Genomic DNA, 25787 nt, shown 5'->3' with positions numbered 1-25787 from the left:
AGCTCTTCATCATCCTTTCCCATATGAAGCCAATATAAGCCATTCTCCAACTGGAGCTTTTGGAGCAAGTCAAGCTGGTTGATCGTACTCACCTGTAAAAGCTAGGATTTTTTGTTTATACCAAACGCACCAAAAAAATCATAGAGAAAATTTGGTCTTAATAATATTATATTATACATGCATGGCCCACTTCTTTCGTTATATGGGTTTGTTCGGCAGCCAGGCTGCACTGCACGCTGCTAATTTTGTGAGTGAACTATTATTCGTGTTGGTTCTACTGTAGCAAACACGAATAATACTTATTGTAGGCATGCTTTCTTAAGCTTCCAAATGATGATTTTTAATATAAATTTATATTTATATTTTTTTTGTAGAAAAGACAACTTTTCAACTTTGTAGCTCTTAATCAATTCATTTTGCACTATTAAATATTATCTATTCATATATTCAGAAGAATCAAACTGAAGCAACTGTTGCATATGTTTCTTTCCCCTGCTAATATGCATGTAATATTGTGCTACTCTCTGTCTCGGTCCATTCTAACATATAGCAAAATCTAGCACTAGAATAGACATAACCTATTTTTTCCGTCCCAAAATATAATGGATTTTAAATGGATATATTCAGATTTGTAGTAGTAGAAAATGTTGCATCCATCAAAAATCCATTATATTTTAGAACGGATGGAGTAATATTAGGAATTTGAACATGGCATGTCTCTAGATTCATGATATTAGGTTGTATCATTCCAGTATTACTTCTAATTTGCTTATTTTGTGATGGATGAAGTATCTCTTATTTCATTGTTCTTCTTGAAAAGATGAGTCTTATGTATATATAATCAAATCTCAAAACCTTAAGTCATTAACAAACGCAAAATGTCAGTATTCTAAATATGGAAATCATTTTAGTAGATTTGTCATATTTTTTCCATGTAGCTATATTTTAAATATTTTTACAAATATATAATTTGATGAAAAATACTAATAAAACATGTGCGATGGAGCCCGTCAGACGTCGAAAAGAATCTTTTTATGAACGGAGGTAATACCAAGCAAGCCAACGTGTTTAGATCAACCATATCCACCATCGAGCTAGTTAATTTAGTAGTACAACATTGGGATCGAGACGACAAGTGATAGATCGGGGCAGGCAGTAATCAGAATTAGAATAGGCACTGATCACTGATCAGAATTAGAATACTGACAGGCTCCCCGAAAAAAATAGTACCGCAGGTAATTCCTGAAAATTCAAGTTCCAGATCTCGATGCCTAAGAGGCTTTTAATTGCCCATGTGCATTTTTTACTCAAAATTTGTGTTGGATTTGGTCCTTCTTAATCTTCCCAGTCTAGACACACTTTGATCGATCGGTTATTTCGGGCCCAGATATAGGCCTCTTTGCAATAAAGAAAATTTCAAGGATTTAATTTCTGTGGGAGTTGAACTGAATCATGTGAAAATATGGTACTCCCTCCGTTTCAGGTTATAAGACGTTTTGACTTTGTTCAAAGACAAATTATTTTAAGTTTGACTAAGTTTATAAATAAATATAGTAATATTTATAATGCTAAATTTGTGTCATCAAATCAATAATTGAATATATTTTCATAATAAATTTGTTTTGGGTTAAAAATGTTACTAGTTTTTTCTATATAAACTTGTTCAAACTTAAAATATTTTGACTTTAACCAAAGTCAAAACGTCTTGTAACCTGAAACGGAGGTAGTATAATTTATGTATATAAACTTTAAAAGGAGTGTATTATGTACGCATACTTTTGCTTCCCTGCCACATGCCATTAGGCCATACTCTCTTCGTTTCATATCATAAGTCATTTTGATTCTTTTTAAGTCAAACGTCTTAAAAGTTTAATCAATTTTATAGAAAAAGATAACAACACTAATAACATTGCATTAGTTCTATTATGTCTAACATTGAACTTTTTTTATATATTTTTTATTAAAAATATTACTTATATTATTTCTATAAGCTTAGTCCACCTAAAAAGTTTGATACCTACAAATAAAATTCGAAATGACTTATGATATTTATGATATGAAACAGAGGTAGTACGTACAGTATTACAGCACACTGACCATACCAGACAAGTCAGCGTGTTAGTCTAACCAAGCAAGTCAATGGTCGAGCTAGCTAATTTTATGGCAGACGACAAGTCGGGCACGTGCAGTCTTGCCGACAAATTCGGATTAGCTACAGTATTACGCAGTCATGTTGTTTTGTAATATATGCCGTTTCGGAAACGAGCAACGTTGTTTTTAATTATGTCAGAGAGACTAGTATTCAGCATCCTGAGGTGTCCTTTTCGTTCTAAATATCTCCTTTTAATGCCAAGAAAGCTTTTAGTATTGGTTAAGGAGAGTGCTCAGATCCATAAAATATTGATTTTGTTTAGTACTAGTGCATTATGCTGATTAATTTTGCGTTACCATAATAATATGATTTTTTTATAATAAAAGTTGTCTAATAGTAGTATAATGCATATCATCTTTATATGTATGTTCGAGTTGTCTTTATTCTTAATGTTTGATACTATCACAAGAAAAACATAATACCATACATAGTGGTGCTTGTGATCAGTAACCAAGTGCCTTTATTTTTGGATGGCATGATATCTATCAGATGACATGCTAGAACCTATGTGATTTTCAAAACGTTATTTCAATTGAACCTTTTCTAAAGGGAGTTCGGGTTTATCCCATTATAGTATATATGTATTTTGGGTATCAAAACTTAATGATTATGTTTATGAATGATGCCAGAGATGTAAATTATTTTTATTATAAAAAAAGGTTAGCAGCCATGCTATGATCGGCACATCAAGACACATGCAATACAAAAAATATAAATGCAACAAAAATAGTAGCAGTTCTATGCTTAGTAATTACTCCCTTCATCTCCAAATATGAGGATTCAAATATCTAAATCCTCATAAAGAAAATATGAGGATTCAAATATCTAAAATCCTCATAAATATAAAGTATCCTTATCCCTTCTTTCTCTAACCACCGCCCCCACCTTTTATATGGGAACTACAGTATTTTTCCATTGTCCTTAATTTCTCAAAAACAACCCACAATCCTTTGGGACGGTTGGGGCGTAATATATAGTCAGATTAATATAGAGTACATATTTTTTTAGATAATGGAAGCTTTATTGATCTCAGTCATCTAAGGATAATCCCGGCCTCTGCACCACGACAGTGCATACAGCCAACAAACTCCGACACACTCAAAATAAGAGAAAAAAAAACAGCATACAAGATCAAGGCCCTACAATCCGAAGACTAGGTCGCCACCCGGTATAATCAAAATGTATCAAATGAAAAACTTTGTAAAGATAATGGAAATGTACTCTGTTAATTAGGAGTACACAATAATGATACGACAGAGGATATAGATTAATGTACCAATGAATGTTTTTAATTTTTTAACCTTTTTAATCTTAAAAATAAACCATTCTAAAACTTATTTTCAAATTTTAAACCTTTTGGCCACGCAGCCCGCCCAACGTGAAAAAAAGAAACACTGATACGGCACCGGCTGACATGACAAAAAGATTTAGATTTTAAAATTAGTTTTAGTAGGGTTTATTTTTAGAAATAAAAATTTTAAAGGTTAAAAAAAATCCAATACCAATACACCGTCACCAACTTTATCTTTTCAAGGATTAGAGATTCTGTTTGGTGTCAACAGCTAGCAACGCCAAATCTACATAAACAAATTAAATGGCCAGATTCCTGTACCTGCAGAATTAGATTTTAACAGCAGCTAGTGTACTTTCTTGCTACGCAGAACTTGCTATTTATACGTACACGAATGATGCAGCTAGTAGCCAATTATTAGCCGAGATATCAATCGATACTTCTAATGCTGGTTGTTATGACAGGATCTAATTGGTCCACGTAGCGTCTTGATTTCAAAGATAAATTCGAGTTATCAGAGAAAAAAAAACCGATTTTGCAATAAATCTGTTGACAAATTTCTTCCTCAGAATTTGTCGATTTTTGAACCGCTTGATGAACCTCGGGATTCGTGCTTTTGCGTCGACGCTTTGATTTGTCTCTTTCGACGGCCGCTGGCTACCGGCACTGGCGCGGCTCATGCACGCGTAGATGTCAGACGGAGGGCAGAGATAAAGCGGCAGGGCATAGCCGAACATGCATGCATGAATGATGGCCTCCACACGCATCGAACAAACAGACATTGCGAGTTCGTAATCCCTCTTTCACGTGAGCAGTGCCAAACATAAGTTTTATAACGGTACATCTCACTTACGTGCAAGTATATTATAGTTACAGTGTAATTACATATAAGTAACAATGTAATTATTATAGTTACAGTGTAATTACATGTAAGTTATAGTATAATTATTCTATACTTACAGTGTAATTACAATATAATTATATTGTATTTACATTTGACAAATTTTTAAGAGAAAATTTATCGACAAATGTATAGGTAGTAAAAAAAATACAAAACTGCATCCGGAAGCATCTGGCGTGCGTGATCAGCAGCATGGACAGCTGGGTCTGTTCTCTGTATGGGCCTGGGTGGACTTGCAGTGCTAAATGGGACGATTGGCCTAGCAGATAGCACAAATGGGGAATGAAGATAGATTAAATTTCAGGTTTAGGCATATACTGGAAAATTAACATCAGAAATATTTTTCATCTAAATTATCGGTTATAACTTTAGCTAGATATTTTAGAAAACAAAAAAAATATTTATGGATTTCATAAAAAAATACATCTTTATTCCTCATATATGTCGCCTCAATTGTCAATTTATCAAACACATGCAATATTCACTTTGTTATAAATTAAACCTACATGTCAATTATCAGACGATACTCCCACTAAATGGTTCTTTCAAATATATAATGTTTGCAAAAAGTAAATGGGAAATTAATAAGTTATTATAAGAAAATATATAAAATTCAGTGCTCTTTATACGGGCTAAAAAGACAGCGCGCCAACAGCCGCACTAATTTTTCTAGTTATATATTATATAAGTGGAGAGAATTTTGACGGCGTTATAACGTAGCCAGCCTAGTGCTCTCATCGCCCGTTCTGCTAGTTGGCGAATCAATTCGATTGTGGCTATCTTAAACGCACAGTTCACAACTCCACATGCATTCCGGTGTAACCACTGGTTCCACACATGCTTAACCATCTAGAATTAGCGTGCCAGCCAATATATTCCTTCCAAGTTGTATTGCTCCGTTTTGGCGTCACATTCACGAACCCTACCAAGCCCCGCCGGCGCGCGTATACGTATTTACAATTAATACGACGAAACAGCGAAACTTCCTAACCCCAAATCATCATCAAGCGTGTTAAATTAGGAGTTCGCGTGGTGAGTGTGCTTGATGCGAACGTGTTACCTGCAGCTGCTGACTCGAGTGTGTGGCTGAGGCGGGGATCATGTCGAAGTTGCAGGACCGCCACGGTGGCGAGGCGGCGGCCGACGTCGGCCGCCGAGCGCGTCACCAGCGGCTGCTGCTCAGCTTCCCGGTGTTCCCGATCGTGCTGCTGCTCCTCGCCCCGTGCACCATCTTCTTCTTCACGTCCGGCGACGTGCCGCTCCCCCGCATCCGCATCGAGTACGCTCGCCGTGACGCTCCGACGATCACCGCGGTGGCAGCGGACACGTCGCCGCCACCACCTTCACCACCGTCGTCGTCGCCGCCACCGTTGTCGTTTCCGCCTCCACCGCCTCCGCCATCATCACCACCTCCGCCAGCTCTGCCTGTGGTCGATGATCACAGCGACACGCAACGGTCGCTCCGGCGGCTGCGGCAGCTGACGGACAGCCCGTACACGCTCGGCCCGGCCGTGACGGGCTACGACGCGCGCAGAGCGGAGTGGCTGCGCGATCACACGGAGTTCCCGGCGTCGGTGGGGCGGGGCCGGCCGCGGGTGCTGATGGTGACCGGGTCGGCGCCGCGGCGGTGCAAGGATCCCGAGGGCGACCACCTGCTCCTCCGCGCGCTCAAGAACAAGGTGGACTACTGCCGCGTCCACGGCTTCGACATCTTCTACAGCAACACGGTGCTCGACGCCGAGATGTCCGGGTTCTGGACGAAGCTGCCGCTGCTGCGCGCGCTGATGCTGGCGCACCCGGAGACGGAGCTGCTCTGGTGGGTGGACTCCGACGTGGTGTTCACCGACATGCTGTTCGAGCCGCCGTGGGGCAGGTACAGGCGCCACAACCTCGTCATCCACGGATGGGACGGCGCCGTGTACGGCGCCAAGACGTGGCTCGGCCTCAACGCCGGCAGCTTCATCATCCGCAACTGCCAGTGGTCGCTCGACCTGCTCGACGCCTGGGCGCCCATGGGGCCGCCGGGCCCCGTCCGCGACATGTACGGCAAGATCTTCGCCGAGACGCTCACCAACCGGCCGCCGTACGAGGCCGACGACCAGTCGGCGCTCGTCTTCCTCCTCGTGACGCAGCGCCACCGGTGGGGCGCCAAGGTGTTCCTCGAGAACTCGTACAACCTGCACGGCTTCTGGGCGGACATCGTCGACAGGTACGAGGAGATGCGGCGGCAGTGGCGCCACCCGGGGCTCGGCGACGACCGGTGGCCGCTGATCACGCACTTCGTCGGCTGCAAGCCGTGCGGCGGGGACGACGCGAGCTACGACGGGGAGCGCTGCCGGCGAGGCATGGACCGGGCCTTCAACTTCGCCGACGACCAGATACTGGAGCTGTACGGGTTCGCGCACGAGTCGCTCGACACCATGGCCGTGCGCCGCGTCAGGAACGACACCGGCCGGCCGCTGGACGCCGACAACCAGGAGCTCGGCCGCCTACTGCACCCAACATTCAAAGCCCGCAAAAAGAAGACATCCAGAGCAGCCAGGCCCATGTAATGACGAAGATCATATCGAAAACCGTGTAATTATGGAGATATGATACTTTGATTAGGTTGTATTTTCGTTTGGAGATATTTCTTGAATATTGATGTATGAACGAGGACCGGAGATATTTAATGTGTTGTTTTTACACCCAAAAAAATTCTCACTTTATGTACGAGCTAATTCCGGTTACTTGACTTATTAAAAAAAATTGCGAGCAATGTTTTGTTGGGGAAACGTCATTCCTGATTGTTGTTACTATTGGCAAAGCATCGAAATTATTCTGCATCTATGCAAGGAAAAGATTGCACCATAGTTGATTCATGCCAGTGGAATACAAAAAGAAACAATTTATGTATGACAGCTGGATTGAGTAGAAACTAGAAACGACTATATTTAGGAGACTACTATTGCCATTCACAAATAGCACCAGCACCAGTAATACAAAAAGGAACTATGGGCTAACAATGAAACAAAAGTTCATTATATTTCCATTTTTCTAACTAGAAAGCTAATATAAGCTCGTTCTAGCTCTGATATTTGCACTTGAAAAATTGTTGCACACCTTGGTCTTTCACCATTTGAGATGTCATATTTGTCAGTATTGGAAAGAATGAAGCTGCCCTCTTACCATCTCTTGGACTGTATCTCAGTGGATCGAATGATTGATCATTGAGGCTGAGGCTAAATTTAAGCATGGTTTGTCTTCAGGGACTTCAGGCACAGGCACTTCAATCAGCTTCATCCAGTGACGTTGACAAAAAGTTCAAGATGAAATCATCTAGGTCCCCATTGAGGACTGAATCAGGGTCGGATACTTCGTAGTTTGTCCGGAGATCTTTGACCATACGATATGGCTGCATAAAGGCAAAACATCAGCTATATGTCAGAAGTAATTCTAAAAATATCCTGGCAAAAATACATCACGAACTTATGTTGTTTACATTCAAAGACACTTTCCATATCCCGTAATCTAGCTACTTTCATGGATAGCAGTACGTTGACGGTTAGCAGTTCGCAGCTTCTTTCTTGATTTTCAAATAACAGCAGATGTAAACAACTGATGAATCCCATGAACTAATGCCTAATGTTGAGGAAATATTGAGACCATGGATAACGCAATACTTAAGTTGAAACTTTATCCTCCGAAACCTAGCTAGCAAAATCTTAGTCATATGATAAAAAAAAAAAGACTTACATGGAGTACATAAGATCTTATTTGGTTTCCCCAGCTGATTTCAGAGAGTGATTGCGTGTGGTCTGCATTCATCTGTGCTTGGCGGGCAATCTCAAGCTGGTCCAGCCGAGACTGGAGCACTGCCATTGCTGATGCCTTATTCATATGCTGTGATCTGCACTTTTTAGAATGAATCAGAAACATTTTTTTTCTAGCCACGCATACGCAGATATAACCAAATATCATTTATGTTATATCAACAATCAAGATTATGGATCCTTTCAAAAGTAGAAAGAAAGACACAATATGATTCTAGAGACATCACTAAGTTCATAGAAGTCCAAATTGCCCATCAGCTAACATGGAACTAAAAGTATGCTATATTATATTCGAGACTAGTACAATGATTTCATTACGGGAATGCTGGAGTGTTTCAATAATAATGGAAAACAGGAGAAAGCATAAAAAATACCTTTCATTTTGACAAGTTGCAGTTATACCAGTTGGAATGTGCACAATTCTAACAGCACTTTCTGTGCAGTTGGCATGTTGGCCACCAGGACCACCAGAGCGGAAACGCTCTATCCGAAGATCTGAATCTTTTATCTGGTATCGGGTAGAACCATCACCAAGAATAGGTACAACAGCCACAGCAGCAAAGGAAGTGTGCCGCCTCTTTCCACTGTCAAATGGAGAAATCCGTACCAATCTATGAACACCTACTTCGGCTTTAGCATATCCAAATGCATATTCACCATCCACTTTGATAGTTGCCCTCTAGGAATAGCAGATTTTCAGTATAAAATCTACATTTTTGCTAAAAGGTTTCTCAAATTAAAAGTAATTGACTGTAGGAAAGATAGGATCTTATGTTAAGATCAGATAGTTTACTGGTTTGATCATCACTTCCAGCCAAAGTTGTAACTGAAACTACTTCTGAATGAAGCAGTAGCAAATTCAGTAACGGGAGTTGATGAGAAGGAATGTAAACCTTGATTCCTGCTATTTCACCAGGCATTTCTTCTATAATACTGACTGTGTATCCTCGTCGTTGGGCCCATGAGCTGTACATGTTCATAACCATTGCAGCCCAATCCATGCTCTCAGTACCTCCAGCTCCTGCCTGAACCTGGTCATGGCATCAACATCATGAGGAATCACTCACCAAAAATGCATGGAGGAGCAATAGCTTTAGAGGATAATTCTGAAAATGATACACAATATACCTCAATGAAGCAAGAGCAAGAGTCATTATCTCCAGAAAGCAATGCATTCAGTTCTTTCTCCTTTGCACTTCTTCTCATTTCGGCTAATGCCCTCATGGTTTCCTGCACAGAATGTTGATTATCAGATAAAAACAAATAGCTGATTTGCACCTTGAAGTTGTAACTTTATGTGATGTAGTGCAAGGAAGCACTGCACTCACCGTCTCAAGTTCATTATCGTCCTCTTCTCTTGCAAGCCTCAACATGTCAATGTGCTCCATCAACTCCTGCTCGAATTGGTTCACTGATTTAATCTTGCCCATGAGCTCACCATGTTCACGGCTAACCTTCCCAGCGAAAACTGGATCATCCCAGAGGTCCGGCCTCTCCAACACCACAGACAACTGCCTTGATCTCTCAAGTATCCATCCCCACTAAGAAAATCGAAATAAATTAATTAACAGCATAATGGAACGGGCGCACAAATACATACTAGCACATAATGACATGTGCCACACAACGCACACCAGGTGTTCGTTGATATGCCCAAGAGGAACAAGGCACTCAGATGCATACCACGGGCCCAACAACGCCAGGAACATCACCAATTTCGCTTGGGGAATATGAGAAGTACAAAGTACCTCACAAAGATTGTACCTTGAGCCGCTTCTTGATGAGCTTGACGGACTGCGCGACGGCGGCGGCGTGGCTGCGCCAGTCGCTCTCGGCCTCGGGGAGGATCGTCCACCCCTTCCCCGCGATCGAGTCCACCGTGAGCCCGTCCGCGGTCATCGGCGCCTCCGCCACCGTAGCCGGGGAAGAGAACCACCGCGTCGGCGGGTCTCGAGGGGACCATGGTCCGGCCGCCGCAGGGAGGCCACCGCGGCCGAGTCCCAGGAGGGAGGCCAAGGCGGCGCCATTATCGAGGTGGTGGTGGTGGTGGTGGGTAGGGCTCAGGGCCCCGGAGGAGCGGAGGTGGGAGAGGAGGCGCGCGGCGGTTGATCTGGTTAGGAGGCGGGAAGCCATTCGCGTCGGCTCCGACGATGCCGCGGAGAAGGCGGCGCAAGGGCAAAGAAGAGAAGAGAGTCGGAGGCGGCACATTAAGTTTACGTTTTGCAAAAAGGAAGGCGGTTTCTCCAGGTAGGACAGAGTTTACGCCTTTTGAGACCATCGTCAAAGCCAGTTTTCTGCTGTTATTTTTCACGATTTTAGCAAAAATGTTTTTAATAGTTCGGGTTTTCTGCTGTTATTTTTCACGATTTTAGCAAAAATGTTTTTAATAGTTCGGGTCTGTTTAGACTGTAGCCAAAATAAATCATACCAATTTTTGGTATTACCAACAAACTAAACAATTGGTATTACCAACAAACTAAACGCATACATTTCTTTTGTAACTTTGCTAAAAAATGGTTTTTTTAAAGAAAAATGGTATTTTTTTATAAAGCAGCATCGTCAAAGTGAACTGGCCCTTCATCTCGGCCGCTTGCATTTGTGAGCAGAATTAAATCACTGATCCGACTCATGTTGTGCTTGCGTCGTCATTCGTCAGTCTCGTCGCGCTGTGCCGACTGTGCAGCCCTCAAGAACACGTCCGAAGCTCGAATAGACATTCAGCACATACGCATCGAATCTGAAGACAACCATTTCCTTTTTTTCGAACGCTGAAGACAACCATTCATTTCATCCTGTTTAGTGCGTAGATTTGCATGTGAAGCAAGCACACCCAGCAACCCTGCTTGCAGATATCAAGTCGTCAACCATCGCTATCGGCATCAACATAAGTTTGCACACGCACATCGTTCCAAAATTCGATAAATTTTAGATGGGAGTGCAATTAGTGCAGCATTGCAGCAACAAAGCAGAAGGTTAGTCAGTACTCATTAGAACAGGTTCGACATGATTTTTCGATTTATTTGTACCCCGTGATAGCACAGGAAATCAAGCATACAAGATGCCAATTACAACGAGTGCTACACTGAAGACTTCCAAGCTCCAACAGCTAGCATAACAATGGCAGACTTGAGAAGTTAAGATGCAGGTAGTTAAAACTCCGGACAGCTAATTTGCCGGCTGAGCGGCTCACAATATGCCGGAGAGCACGTTGGCGGCCGTGGACAGCGCGGCGCCGGCGATGGCGCACTGCACCACCCGCTCGTGCGACGCGCGGTCCGAGGTGAGCGCGACGGCCGCGCCGGTGAGGGCGCCCGCCACCACGCTGTTCTTCCAGTCGTGCGTCCCGCGCGCCTCCGTCAGGCCGTAGGTCAGCCCCGAGTGCAACCCGGCCGCGAGCCCTGACACGCGGAAACAAATAAATCGAATCAAGCAGAATTAATCAGCCGTAAGCATAGCAAATTCGTCAGTAAATTCAGCTCGAGAGAGGGAGGGATGCTTACCCCACTGGAGAGACTCTTTGCTCACGCTTTTCACCTGTCGAGAAAGCAGAAAAAAGAAGGTTCACCATACAGGAATCAGAAACGACCATTCACAGATTCACGGTGTGGCGTTGTCCAAGACACCAAAAAGGCAAAAAGGTATTTGCACTTGGCTTACCATAGCCTCAGCTGACTTGCTGCTGTTCCCTCCTGCATACGCAATTTATCAGAACAAAAATCAGTGGCATCCATGTTGTCATGGTCATACTACTAGTAACTATTCAAGATTCAACATCAAACGATTTCCATAAGCATATCACACAGTTGCTACCGTTGAGATCCGGGAACGATCGCTTCCTGGCGCCGGTGGAGTCGGACACGGCTCCCGTGCCCCCACCCTCCCCTGTAGCAGCAGCAACTAAGCAACTAAGTTGATCATCATCAGAAAGAAAAAACAATAAAAAAAAACTTGGTAAAACGAGGATGAACTGAAGCCCCGTTTGGTTTGCTAGTTACGTGCCTTCCATGGCCATGAAGTAAGACTCCCGCGCGACCGCCTGGACTGCGCCGATCTGCGTGGGAGATCGAAGCAAGCAAAGTTAAAGACAGTAGCATCGCGGCGGTGCAGAGGTGAAGTGAACTGGAGAAAGCGAGAGAAACAGAAGGGGAGGCAAAAAGGTGAGTGAGATGGAGGGCGTACGCCGGCGGCCTTGACGAAGCTCTCGGCGACGCGGTTGAGGAGCGGGTGGCCGAGGTCGACCATCCAGTTCTTCTCCAGGCCGCGCACCTCGTCCAGGAACGTGCGCGTCTCCAGGCTGCTGTTGCTGCTCCCGCTCATCTTCCTCCGCTCCGGCGCCGCACCCTGCTCTCTCTCTCTCTCTCTATCTCTCTCTAGCTATTGACAGCTTCGGTGACAGATTTGCAATGCCACTGCTTACACTACAGCAAGCGAGCCGCGTGCGTATACATAAACTGAGCGAGTCGTGGTCACCGTGGAACAGATCATCAGCAAGCGGCGACGAGAACCCGATCCTACTGGTGGCGTCCTGGGGAGAAGAGGACATGACACGTACCCCGGCGGGCCGGACACGTTGCGGGGAGAGGCTCTACTCGTGGCGCTCTTCTGGAACGTGCGCGAGCGCCTCCGTGTTCCATGGAATCTGCGGTATATCCGCCTCTGTGCCTGTGCTGTGCTGGCCAATTTTTCTTCGTAGTACTCGCATCAGAACGCAATACTACTCCAGTACTACTGTACTACTCGTAGTCGGGTGGAAATCTAGAACATGATATGGAGACGAGGACCCGTTCAGATTACCACTAAAATATCAAATTTTAGTAAGATCACAATATTGATAAGTTGGTAACATTATCAAATTTTAATAGAATAGACTAATTTGTTATTAATACAATTTATTATGCATTACAAATATTTAATAACAAACCAAATGTATCGACATATTTGTTAATTTTACTAACAAAATAATATGATTTTAAATGGTACCAATCTAAACAAACCCTAATTTGAAAGGTACCAAAGCACAATTCTTTTTCGCTTCTTTTCTTTTCTTTTCTTTTCTTTTCTTTAAAAGTGCTTGATTTAAATATTGATTTGAAAGGTACAAAAATTTTACTAAAAAATGCTTGATCAAAGTGGTCATATTTTCTTTTCTTTTCATTGAAAGGTACCAAAGCACGTTTTGAAGTGTTAGGACATAAGCGGGCATGTGCGCAGCGCAGTGGCCTTCGAGCAATGCCTACATATTGTCCAGGTGCCAGAGTGCCGGCATGTCACGCCCTGAAAAAAAGGAAAAAATGTCTCTTGAAAAATGGAGTATTGACAACGAAGCACATCTTTTATTCAGATCAATACTTCAGCAGAACAATGGTTCCCAATACAAGTGCATCGATCGTTCTGAAATTAAAGCAACAGCGAACTGTCGTCCATAAAAGAAGTTCACGACACTCCGACCCACTTTCAAAAACTGGAACCACAATAATCGGATTTTCGAGGTCTTCTCGACCATTTATGAACTAATGCCAAGCTGAGTGCGCCAATCCTCGAGCTGTTTTTTTACTTGCTCCGAGCCTGTAGAGCCGTAAGATATGAACTTGTTTACGGCGTTCTCCACTCCCAGATACTCGTACACATCGCCCTCAAAAACGGGGTGAACAGATTTCAGGTCGTCTAGTCCAAGTTCGGCGAGCTGACAGTTCTTCGAGACGCATAGAGCTACAGACCTTCCAACTATCTCGTGCGAGGTTCTGAACGGCACGCCCTGAAAAGCAAATAAATAAACTAGAATAAATAATCTGATTGTAGTACAACAGCATAGCACCTATTATAAGATTAAGGAGAACGTGAGCGGTGAGCCCTAGTGTGTGTGTGAATGTGTGTGTGTGTGTGTGTTTTGAACGAACAATAATTTTTTTTTACTGAGGTTACAAAAATAGGTTTTGATGTAGTTCAGAGTTGATTTATAGACTTTCAGATAGTTTGGGTTGTAAATGAACTTTACAAGCTATGGGAGAAGCTTACCTTCTTCACAAGATAATCTGCTAGTGTTGTTGCATCCAAATAGCCAGCAGGCAGCGAACTTTGTATTCTTTTTGAGTTGAAGGAGATATTTTGAGCAAACTCGGTACATACTTCAAGCATTCCTAATACAGCCTTCACGCTGTCAAACAAGGGTTCCTTGTCTTCCTGCTCAAAACGAAATATTGAGAGCATGCAATGACATAACATCAGCATGAATAACTTGTACGAAGGATAATCACCTGTAAATCACGGTTGTAGGCCTGCGGAAGTCCTTTACAAAGGGTGAGGACAGTCATGAGATCTCCAAAAACACGAGCAGATTTGCCACGAACAAGCTCCATTGGATCTGGATTTTTCTTCTGTGGCATAATGCTGCTTCCAGTTGAAACAGAGTCACTTGGTGTGAGGAATCCAAACTCCTCTGATGCCCATAAGACCCACTCTTCACCAATTCGTGAAAGATGAACAGCAGCAATTGAATTGGCAGCAAGAAATTCCAATACAAAGTCGCGGTCTGATACTGCATCAATACTGTACAAGGAAAAGTTTCCAGATTAAGTGAGGAAGGGCTTATCATATGTCAAAAGTGAGGTAACCAACAAAGAGGAAAGCCAAAAATTATGTTTCAGAGTTTGCTTTACAAAGGCATAGCATACATGACAAATCACAGTGGAGATTCCAGCGGAGAAAATAGGTAATTCATCTACACATGTGCTATGTGAGAAGACATACTTATTTGAGCAGAGATTACTTATTTGAGCAGAAATGAAGAGCAAGTATTTGCTGTGTGTTAACTTTGACATAGGTGATATAGGTCAAACTACTAAAATACCATAGAAATCATGCAATGTGACTGAAACTTTTTAAAGTTCACAGTACTAAAACAAACTGGGGAATTTACCTGTTCTTCATTGGAGCTGTAAACTTCAAATCTTTAGCAGTTTTGAACCTATCGATAGGAAGTCCAGTACCAGCCAAAGCACAAGCACCAAGAGGACAGAAATTCAACCGTTCCCTGCAGTTGACCAGCCGTCCAGCATCACGCTCCAACTGTGCAAAGTACATAAATAAGCGGTCAAGTTCATTGATGGCTTGTTCTCAAAGAAGTAAGCTTTATCAGATCATGTAGTGTTTGAAGCACTATTATATCCCCGCACAGGGAATACAGGAAGTACTTGTCTATAGGCTACTCATTGTGTCATACTGGCATGATATGCCAGCTAATTCAACAAATAAAGCTGGAGTTGCTGAAGTTTATTAAACAAAGGAGATTGTAGCTTAAGTAACACAAACATGTACTGCAGTTTCTTTATATTCCAGATTTAATAACTTTTTTGTGAACAGTATATAGACCGTTGATATATCAGCATTGGCGAGTAGAGGCAAGCCTGAAAATCATGTAAATTTTGGCATTGTACTGGCATTGGTGGAACGAACAAAGAGAGAGAGAGAGAGAGAGAGATTCACCACATAAATTAAGGAGTTGAATGTTTTGGCACAAAATGTTCATTTTATCTACATAAGAGGCATCATTTTTCTATTTCACAAAAAAAAAGAGAGAGATTCACCACATAAATTGTCCAAATCATCTTTTGATCAGAACTTGGGATAAAGTAGATTATTTGATTAACATACATAGTGGAGAGAGGATTCAACCATTCAGGTTTGTTAACACAATAACCAACATATGTAATCATAGGAAATAAGTCTAAAAAAACTGCATGGGATTGACATTTGACACGCATTGACAATCCCTGGATTACACCAAGAAAACTAACATTAAAAAACCCAATGGGCATGAACGGTATCAGGGAAGGGTGCATAAGAAAATTCACCTGTTCAACATATGATAAGAGGAGATGTGGAAGCAAAACAGGCTGTGCCCTTTGCAGGTGAGTGTAACCAGGAACTATTAAGTCAACATATTTTGAAGCTAACAGAACAAGAGACACCTGAAATAATGTAAAGTGGTGTTAGAAAAGTGAAAAACATCCAATTTAGACTTTTATCAGAAAAAAAGAGAGAGAGAGAAACCAGTGTTAATATTTACAAAATGGAGTTGCAATAATCAACCATATTTCATGTTATACATAATAGTGAGGCATTTCTGCACATCAAGAACTGCTTAATCAAAAAAAAGTTTGCATCTGGAAGTGCTTAAGAAGTCGTTCAGTATGGATGCCAGCAGCATGGCTATTAGATAATTTTCTAGTATAGTAAGTCAACCATATTTCCTTGAAGGCTTGAGGCAAAACTTAGGATATGTCAATCTAGTCTCTTGCTCCAGCCTTTAGATAGTGAAAGAAAGGAAGCATATGCTCTGGTTCTCTTCAGAAACCATTGCCCCAGACTCAGCACTACAGTAGAATCAACACTTAAAGCTTTCAACTTAGCTAGTTTACCTGAATGATTGCTTAGGTATACCATGACCAAAAAGTTTTATAAATGGTTCATGCAGTAAGAATCCATAATTTTCACTATGTGTTGATAATTTTCATCAAGTGTTGATCAAGCAGAAAGAATAGTATTGCACCAGCAAGAAATAACCCATGCACAACAAACATGCAAAAAATTACAAACAGTGAACTATGGTCACTACAAAGTAAATTCAGAAACAAACCTGAAACTGTTTGATGCGGAACAAAATCTTGTCAATAGCATCACGGCACCACAGGCGGAGATCCGTCACGATTTGGTCATTGCGGCTCCTAGCAGTATGCAGTTTCTTGGCTGGTTCACCAACCTTTTCGATCAGAGCTGCCTCAATATTCATATGGACATCCTCCCGGTCTGTCCGCCACTCAAATTTTCCATCCTGAATCAGCTTCTCTATTTGATCAAGCCCCTCTAAGATGATGTCCTTATCGCCAGCCGTTATCAAACCCTGCATTGCAAATGATTCCCCAATGTGAATCAAGGTCGACAGCACATTGGTACAATTAGCATCTACAAAGTGCAAAAAAAGAATTAGAGGCAGGTGTTTCATCAAGCATCTGATTAACATACTGACAAACTCTAAACCCTTTGATGAAACACTAAGAACTAAGAAAGTTAGATTTAGAAACTTGCAGACACATCTCAAGCATTACAGTGGAGCTAGCAATTTCATCGAACACATGGCGAGCGCATTAGCAGCGGATTAACCCCAGACTAAAACTCCCCAAAACGGCTTAGCCGCAGCTCTCCAGCGCAGGCATGATTAGCCGAACACCTAGGTGGATCGCACTACCACCACCACCAACAGAGACAACGAAGCAGATGGGCACGGTGGAGGCGCGCGCACACAGTACCTGCGCGGCGAGCATGGATGCGTGGGCCTTGCTGCCCATGATGTCGTACTTGTAGAGCTGCCAGTCGTAGGAGATGGACTCGGTGAACCCTTCCACGGCGTCGGTGACGCCCTCCTCGAATCGCCCGCCCCACAGCTTGGTCTCCTTCCTCTCCTCGCTCTCCGAGGACGCCATCGATGTGGACGCCGCGGCGACGGACGGGAAGGCGGGGCGGCGGCCGCGGAGGGACACGGACCCGCCGGCGGGGAAGGGGAGGATCCTCGGGCGGAGAAGGGGGTTGGGCGCCGGCGAGAGGAAGGATTGGGAGGTGGCGGCGGCCATAAGTATCGTCGCCGAGGGTGTCCGCTTCGCCCACGACTGTGGCGCGGCGGCGCGGCGGGGAGGAGGGAGTAGTTGGTGACGGACTATGGTCTTCGGCTACGGTGAGTGTGTGTGTCCTCTCAGAACTTTGTTTGGACGGTCCTTTTAGTCCGAGTCCGTGCAATGTGGATGGGCCGGAATTAAGGCCCAACCAAATAAGACCCGGAATAATTAGGGTACCCAAATCTATTTTTAACTCGTGTATGTATATTAGTGCTAGTGCTAATTAATTTGGACACTGTAACGGCAAGTGCAACAGTGAAGTCCGATATGGACCCTAAGGAGAAGAAATATAACACCATTGTACAATCCGGTCTTCAATATGAATCAGATGAAGTTCTTGTGAAGAGTCAACTTGATCGAGATAGTTTTCGGGGGTAGAGTTATTTTCTAATGTGGATTGTATAATATTTACACTGTACCATAATTTGGGGAAGCTTTTAGGCACAAGAAGCATAAAGGAGCTAGTGACTCTATGGACTAATTTAAAAGCTCAGACTGTAAAGCGTAATTAATTACTCCCTCCGTTTGTTTTGACTTTTCTTCTTAGTTAAATCATTTTAATTTTGATCAAGTTCATAAAAATTGTATAATAATATTTTTAACCCAAAACAAACGAGTATTAAAACATATTTAATTTTATATTTAATAAAGTAATTTCACGTGGTAGAGATTATTATTACTAGATTTTTAAAAAACTTTGTTAAATCTAAAGAAGTTTTACTATAAAAGATTAAAATGACTTATATTACAGAATGAAGATAGTAGAAACCATAATTTGGGGAAAGTTTTTTTAAAAAGTAGCCTCTTTCCAGTAAACAGCCTGATGGATGGTGTAACATCCATAACTTACCGTCTCAGCCAGCATGACAGCGTGGACGCGGCTGCAGGCAATGTCGTGCGCCCACAATTCATCAGCCTCTCCCGCCACCGGAGGCCCGGTGAACCGCTCGCCGGCCTTGCCCTTCACCGCGTTGCCGTTAAGCCACACCCTTGTCGGCTCGGTGGCCTTCACTACCGCCGGCTTCCGTTTCGACGACACCGTAAGCTGCTGTGGCGGATCGTTGGCATAATCCAGCGACGACTTCACCGACGACTCCGCGGAGACGTCGGCCGAGCTGCCGACCATCTCGATGAGCCCGACGTCGTGCGCTGACAGCCGCTCGCCGGTGGCCACCTCGACGATCTCCAGGCCCTCCACCTGCTTCGGCTGCTGCCACTGCGGCGGGAACGGCGACGGAGCTGAGGCTGAGCTCGTCGAGTGCTTGCCCGGCCTCGGCGTCACCGGTATTATCCGGTTGGGCGTCGCCGGAGAATTAGTGCGCCCGTCCTCGGTCACCGCGGGTGAAGGCGGCTGTGTCGCGGAGGGCGTCGCCGCTTGCGTCTTCTCGGGCGTCGACGGGGAGTGCGGCGGATGCGTCACCAACGACGGCGCCGGCGTGAGCGCCTGGCGCCGCGCGACCACGGCGGCGGCGTTGGCCTTCCGCTCCTTGTTCTTCTTGCCGCGGAAGCACGACCTGATGGACGGGAGGCGCGGTTTGCTGTGCTTCTTCTTCTTCTTCTTCTTGCTGTGGTCGGCGGTGACGCCGTCGCCGCCGCCCTGGTTCGGCATGGCGTAGACGAAGAAGGACGGCTCCTCGCTCTGCTGCTCGACGCCGCCTGCGACAGACGCGTCACGGACCTTCGACGGCGTCGTGTGTCGGCTGCGGCTGCGGCTGCGTCGGCCTCGGCCGCGGCCGGGGCACCGGAAGAGGGACCTCAGCGGGTTGAAGCAGCACGCCGCGGCGCGGTCGCCTCCGCCGCCACCGGCGCACTTGCACCGTGTCCGGCGCTGGGACGACCTGCCGCGAGGCGTCGCCACCGTCGACATGGTCGCTCGCAGGATGCCGGCCGGGGAACCGGAGCTCGAGCCGGTAGATGTCTCAGCTAGTGCTTTATCTGTTCGTGGCGTCGTAGGCTGGAGCTGTATTTTTGTTGCGGCGTGGGTGCATGGCTTACGTGCGGTGCACTACCACGGCGGCAGCCATGGTCGTGGACGCTGTGTGGCGAGCTCGTTTGCAGTTTGCGGGTCGTGGCGTTTAATCGGGGCGCACGAACATGATTAGCTCCACTAATTACTCCACCCAACCATTGGATTCAATGGGCTGACTTGTGCATCTGATACAAGCATGTTAGCCCGTTAATTTCGTGCCGGCCCAGCGCGATGAATCTTCGGTGTTCCAGCCCATAATAAATCACCGAAGCCCATCAAAATCCAAACGGAAAATCCGTTGTAGCATTCAGACACGTTAGCGCCACGTGGCACCGGCCTTTCGTCCTTATCCTGTTGCAGACAAGGTGGGGCCCACCTGTCGCGGACTCGCCACCCGCCAACCCATGGGCGAGCCAGCGCGCGCGCACGCGGAACGCAAAAACCAGGCGCCCCACCAGCAGCGAAACCGGTGCGTGCGAGACGCGATCCCGGGGGGAAAACCGCGCGCTCCCGCGGGACATAAATTCGGGTGGAATCTACCACGGTCCCCATCCGAACGTTCGAGCGGTGAGGCACAGTCTTGTGACAGGAGAGAGAAGAGAGGAGTTGGTTAGTGCTACGCTGCGACGGATGGACCGCGCGACGGAGGAGGAGACGGCGGCGACGGGGCGGCGGATACTGGTGGCCGTGGACGAGGGCGACGAGAGCGTCCACGCGCTCAAGTGGTGCCTCGCCAGCTTCGCCAAGCGCGGCGGCGGCGGGGGCGCGGCGCCGCCGGACACCATCATCCTGCTCTACGTCCGGCCGCCGCCGCCCACCTACTCCGTGCTCGACGCCTCCGGTACGTACGTGCGCGCGCCATGTCGCTCGTACATTCCCCTTTCCCCCCTTCTTTCGCCGGCGTTGTTTGACAGACCTGTACTAGCTATGGTAGGCTACGTGTTCTCCGACGAGGTGGCCGCCGCCATTGACGGGTACAGCAAGGAGGTGGCGGAGGCGGTGGTGGAGAAGGCGCAGAAGCTCTGCACGCTCTACGGCAAGGTCGGTGACATTCCAACGCTCCACGAGAGGCAATTCGGGATTCGACCACCCATTGATCGAATTTAGCGTGGCGATTTGGTGCTTGCAGGAGGTCGGTGGCGACGGTGAGGCTGGCCATGAGATGAAGGTGGAGGTGAAGGTGGCGGTCGGCGACGCCAGGAACGTCATCTGCCAGATGGCGGACAAGCTCGGCGCCGACGTGCTGGTGATGGGGAGCCATGGCTATGGCCTGTTCAAGAGGTCACTGAAACGATCTCGTTTTCAATCTCAGAAGCTGTGAGAGCGCAGCTTATCTGCTTTGCATATCATCTGCTTCAATCAGCTCGCGCTCTCGGTGACGATGATGTTTAGCTTAATTACGCTATATATGCTCGTTGATTTTGCAGGGCTCTGCTTGGAAGTGTCAGTGATTACTGCGTCAGGAACGCCAACTGTCCAGTTCTCATCGTCAAGTCGTAGCTGCCACTCACTCCAGTGCTTGTAACTGTGCAGCAGCATGTGTGCTCTGTCCGGCTTTTTTTTTTGTTTTTGCCTTGTGTTCTGCTTTGTATGTCTACTTTAGTTCGCTTCGCATGTAATCTGCCGGAAGAGGACGTGCTGAGTGATTACTCAGAACTCTGAAGTTATCCAGCAACCTGTATATAGAAGAACTACTTTCTGTGGAGATGGCAAATTTAGTTTTTCTGTCATCGGCTTCCACTTTTAGCACTGATTTCTGAATTTGGCTGTATAATTAGCAAATACCCAGGGTTTGCTTTGATCTATTCGCGCTAACCATTGCGCAGAAATTCAGAACTCCTTTATAAACAAATCTCTAAGAGAGAGAATTACTAGCGTTTCTTATATTTGACCCAATTTCATCTGCGATCCTCTTTTGTGCAGTTGCTTTTGTTCCTCTTTCTTCCGGTGTGTATCACTATCTATCTTGGGCCTCGACATTATAAATTGGGAAAAAGTTTATTTTTGGTTCTCAACTTGCTGTCAAGTTTATATTACATCCTCGAAATCACAATAACACGTTAACAGATACTCCCTCCGTCTCTAAATATTTAACGCCGTTGACTTTTATAAACATGTTTAATCGCATGTTTAATCTTTTGTTTTATTCAAACATGTAAATAAATAAATAAATAAATATATATATATATATAACAGAGAATTTAAATTTTTTAATAAGACAACGGTAAAAAAAACATGCTAATTTTAAACATGTTTAAAAAATTAACGGCGTCAAATATTTAGAAACGGAGGGAGTATAACGTATCCCTTGACTAGCATAACCGGTGTTCCCGAGATCTCAGGCAATATAGTGTCGTGTTTTAGCTAACGTGATGAGCGGGATCCACATGGGTCTCACATGTTAGGGGCTATTAGGGCTATTTTTTTCCTCCAACCCCTAGGGGCGTACCTATGTGTAGTTTATAGGTGTCCTAGAACCCTGGGTAGATTATCCAATTATAGTTAACTAGCATAGTGGCCCGCGCAGATTGCACAGCTAGCATCATTATAATTTCCCATATAATATCATATATATTTTTTCTCATTATATTGTTCAAATATATTACATTAACATCATAATTTTAAATTTTACAATAACTTTACGAAACTACAAATGTGTAATATTCATATTGTATTTTATATACGTGTTAGTTATTAATTATTTTAATATCAAATTTTAGTTATTTGTAAATTATATATTCTCATATATCTACTCTAGACTCGTCGTTTAATATTCTTTTTTTTAATTCCGAATTTTATGTAAGTTGTATTTCTATATAGACTCTAGGCTTTTCTTCCAATATTATTTATTTTTATTTCTAAATTTTTATTATTTTTAAATGTATTTCTATGTGAACTCTAAATTCATCTCTCAATATTCTTTAATTTTTAATTTCGAATTTCAGTTACTTCTAAATTGTATTCCTATATTGACTTTAAACTCTTCTTCCCATATTTTTCTTAATTTTGAATTTTAGCTATTTGTAAATTGTATTTTTATACGGACTCAAAACTCTACTATTAATTTTATTATGTTTATTCTGAATTTCAGTTAGTTTTAAATTGCTATATGGACTCTATACTCTACTTCTAATATTCCTTATTTTTAATTCCGAATTTCAGTTATTTCCTAATTGTATTTCTATATGGACTCTAGTCTCCTCTTCTAATATTCCTTATTTTTTAATTCTGAATTTCAGCTATTTCTAAATTGTATTTCTATATGGACTCTGTTTTTTTCTTTTTCTCCGATTAATGTGAGAATTTCTAGGCTATGAGAGCGAACATGAAGGCTCTTTTTTTATTACTTTAATAATATAATATATTTATGCCATGCGAATCAGTATAATCAGTTAATAATTAAATAATTAGTATGTTTGGGACCTTCGATAAATTTTATTCTGGTGCACCACTACCAACCTCTCCTCTCTCTCTCTCTCCATCTCCAAAGCTTATGGTCGGGGAACCACCGGCGGCAGCAGGGTCCCATGCAGCCTCCATCGAATTAGCAGTTGCCGCCATTGGTGAAAGGGGAGGCGAGAAGGGAGCTTGGCTTGGAGTCCCAAATCAACCACTGGTTCACTGTTGTAGGAGACTAGGGGAAGAGAGAAGAAGGAGGTGGTGGCGAAGTAGCAGCACGCCAACGGCCGTCAGTGGAGCTCAGCGTCGTTGCTACAGTCAATGGATCTCGACTGGAGAGGGGAACGGGGAGACGGGACGACAGTGAGGGCGCTTCAGTCGGTGGGTGGACCCAGGTGGAGGGTCTCCGCTGTCACCGCCACGCTCACGGCGCTCGGGCCGTGTTTAGTTATTTTCAAAATTTCTTTTAAAATATACGGACACACATTTAAATTATTAAATATAGACTAATAGAAAACAAATTACAAACTTCGCTTGTAAACTGCGAGACAAATTTATTAAGCTTAATTAATCCGTCATTAGCAAATGTTTACCGTAGCAACACATTATCAAATCATGTCGTAATTAGGCTCAAAAGATTCATCTCGCAATTTACATGCAAAATGTGCAATTGGTTTTCTTCATCCACATTTAATATGCTCCATACATATGTCCAAACATTTAATGTGACGGAATTTTTGAAAGTTTGAAAATATGAGGGACCCAATGTGTCAAATAAAAACGAGGGACCCAATGTGAACTTATTACTACTACAATTTGCAAGCGACCAAGCGTAAGTTTGGGGCCGTTTGGCTATCGAATAAATTCATTTTATGTACCTTAATTTTACACCGAATCCTATTTTCGTCATTGAACCCCAAAACCAGATACAACCGGTACCCGAACTATCAAAACTGGTGCAAAACAGGTCCCTCTGCAGTTTTGAAGGCTGTTTTGGCTGATACGGCGCCTACGTGGCTGGTTTGACTAGGTCTCCATCCCACGTGGCATTGACATGGCAATTATATCTCGGAAAAATAATAAAAATCGTAGGCCCACATGTCAGCCACACAAACAAATAATTAAAAACGGTGGGTCACACATGTAACCTACACAAAAAAAAATATGGCGCGCCCCCGTTGGCCCCACATGTCATTCTCAAATGACCAAATCCAATCCTCTTCTTCCTCCTTTCTCTGGCTCTCCCCATCTCTCTGCTCCCTCCTTGCCAAGCGGCGGGGCGACGGACAGCGCGTGGCCGGTGGCGGGCAACGACGCGTGTGGCGGCGCGCGTGGCGGCTGGGCCCCCTGTGTGGCATGTGAAGGCGGCTCGTTTTCTTTCTATAGCTCTTTTGAGACAACTTGGTGAGTGCTCGTGAGCTACTACGGCCATGGCTGTGATGTGTTGTACTACTGTCGTCATCAAGCTGAACGCTGAAGAGGAGAGGCGTCCTGCTACTAGCGGCCGTTCGAGTGGGAGAGGCTAGCGACCGTCGGCGGGAAAGCCCAGTGGGAGTGACGGGCTCTCGGAGGTTGGTGGGTAGAGGCCCGCAGCGGCCCCTTCATCTTCCCCTCGCCGCCGTAACCGCGCGCTGCCGTCGGCGTCGGGTCGTCTCGATCTGTGCGTACATCTTGGAGGTGAGGACGATGACGACGCCGTGGCTTCCTGATTCGGCACAAATCTCAGACCATGTCGCCGCCGCCCCTCCTCCCGTGCTTCTAGTCCCATCTTGACCTTGGGCAGCGGCGGCGGATCCTGCTCACCGCTTTACACTTCAACATGACGCTCATGATGACACCGCCACCCAGGCAAAGCACCTTCGGCCGCGGCGAAATCGGCCCAGCGCTGTGACGGGAGCGCCTTCAGCTCTACCTTCGTCGGCATGCTGCGGCTTGACGAGGAAGAAGAGGGAGAACCGAGTGGAGAGAAGGAGATGACATGTGGGGCCCACGTGGGACCCACCATATTTATTTATTTATTTGTGTAGCTTACATGTAGGTCCTACCATTTTTAAATTATTTTTTTGTGTGGCTGACATGTGGGCCCACATTTATTATTATTTTTCCGAGATATAATTGCCACGTCAATGCCACGTGAGATGGAGACCTAGTCAAACTAGCCACGTAGACGCCACGTCAGCTAAAACCGCCGAGGGACCTCTTTTGCACCTGTTTTGACAATTCGGGGACCGGTTTTATCTGGTTTTGGGGTTCAAGGACGAAAATTGGATTTGGTGTAAAATTAAGGGACCTCATATGAACTTATTCCTTTGGCTATTGTTGAGTTATTGTCGTGGGCTTTTATTCATTGAAGAAAGAAGTTCCTGTGAACTTGACTCGTGGCCTGCAGGCCTCAGGTTCGTAGCGTTCGGTCATCACTGTGAAATGGCTCTCCTTCAAAACGGTTTGGGCCCTGGTTGTGTTATTGCGCTGCCGATCCATCCTCAATGCTCTCATACTTGGGCTGTAACGATGACTGGATGACCTATTATTGACTTGTTCCTAGCAAAGTTTGATTTATTCTCCGTGTTTTTTTTTACTTCGACGTAATGGCGT

General features: G+C 44.5%; 5 protein-coding genes across 8 annotated transcripts; 2 read left to right on the top strand and 3 right to left on the bottom strand.

Moving 5' to 3' along the window:
• The first annotated feature begins 4254 nt into the window (after window positions 1–4254).
• LOC4332599 (probable glycosyltransferase 4) lies at window positions 4255–7028 on the top strand. The gene has a single exon (NM_001417598.1). The coding sequence runs from the start codon at window positions 5445–5447 to the stop codon at window positions 6894–6896; it is 1452 nt and encodes a 483-aa protein (NP_001404527.1). The 5' UTR covers window positions 4255–5444; the 3' UTR covers window positions 6897–7028.
• Window positions 7029–7174: 146 nt separating this feature from the next.
• Window positions 7175–10313, bottom strand: LOC4332598 (peptide chain release factor PrfB2, chloroplastic). Its single transcript, NM_001417599.1, has 7 exons — window positions 9921–10313; window positions 9485–9697; window positions 9285–9386; window positions 9050–9187; window positions 8531–8835; window positions 8080–8233; window positions 7175–7738 (listed from the first exon to the last, which is right to left on the bottom strand). The coding sequence occupies exons 1-7, from the start codon at window positions 10287–10289 to the stop codon at window positions 7613–7615; spliced, it is 1407 nt and encodes a 468-aa protein (NP_001404528.1). The 5' UTR covers window positions 10290–10313; the 3' UTR covers window positions 7175–7612.
• An 838-nt stretch (window positions 10314–11151) lies between these two features.
• LOC4332597 (outer envelope pore protein 16-2, chloroplastic) lies at window positions 11152–12576 on the bottom strand. The gene is made up of 6 exons (XM_015773640.3): window positions 12336–12576; window positions 12156–12207; window positions 11967–12038; window positions 11814–11845; window positions 11657–11690; window positions 11152–11554 (listed from the first exon to the last, which is right to left on the bottom strand). The coding sequence occupies exons 1-6, from the start codon at window positions 12471–12473 to the stop codon at window positions 11343–11345; spliced, it is 540 nt and encodes a 179-aa protein (XP_015629126.1). The 5' UTR covers window positions 12474–12576; the 3' UTR covers window positions 11152–11342.
• An 893-nt stretch (window positions 12577–13469) lies between these two features.
• Window positions 13470–17899, bottom strand: LOC4332596 (argininosuccinate lyase, chloroplastic). The gene is made up of 7 exons (XM_015777067.3): window positions 17462–17899; window positions 16792–17055; window positions 16007–16123; window positions 15073–15221; window positions 14411–14702; window positions 14172–14336; window positions 13470–13911 (listed from the first exon to the last, which is right to left on the bottom strand). Exons 1-7 carry the CDS (start codon window positions 17780–17782, stop codon window positions 13660–13662), a joined length of 1560 nt encoding a protein of 519 aa, XP_015632553.1. The 5' UTR covers window positions 17783–17899; the 3' UTR covers window positions 13470–13659.
• Window positions 17900–20343: 2444 nt separating this feature from the next.
• Window positions 20344–21523, top strand: LOC4332595 (universal stress protein PHOS34). 4 transcript variants are annotated; one of them, XM_015777072.3, is made up of 4 exons: window positions 20344–20634; window positions 20728–20834; window positions 20923–21074; window positions 21221–21523. In XM_015777072.3, exons 1-4 carry the CDS (start codon window positions 20424–20426, stop codon window positions 21291–21293), a joined length of 543 nt encoding a protein of 180 aa, XP_015632558.1. In that variant the 5' UTR covers window positions 20344–20423; the 3' UTR covers window positions 21294–21523. The 4 variants fall into 4 exon arrangements, with proteins under 4 accessions (XP_015632558.1, XP_015632556.1, XP_015632557.1 ...); XM_015777070.3 differs by having other exon boundaries at window positions 20923–21110; XM_015777071.3 differs by having other exon boundaries at window positions 20719–20834.
• The last annotated feature ends 4264 nt before the right edge of the window (window positions 21524–25787 follow it).

Source organism: Oryza sativa, chromosome 3 (assembly GCF_034140825.1).
Source record: "Oryza sativa Japonica Group chromosome 3, ASM3414082v1".
Lineage (NCBI taxonomy): Eukaryota > Viridiplantae > Streptophyta > Magnoliopsida > Poales > Poaceae > Oryza > Oryza sativa.
Note: the sequence above shows the minus strand (reverse complement) of the source record. Positions and strands in the feature narration are given on the sequence as shown.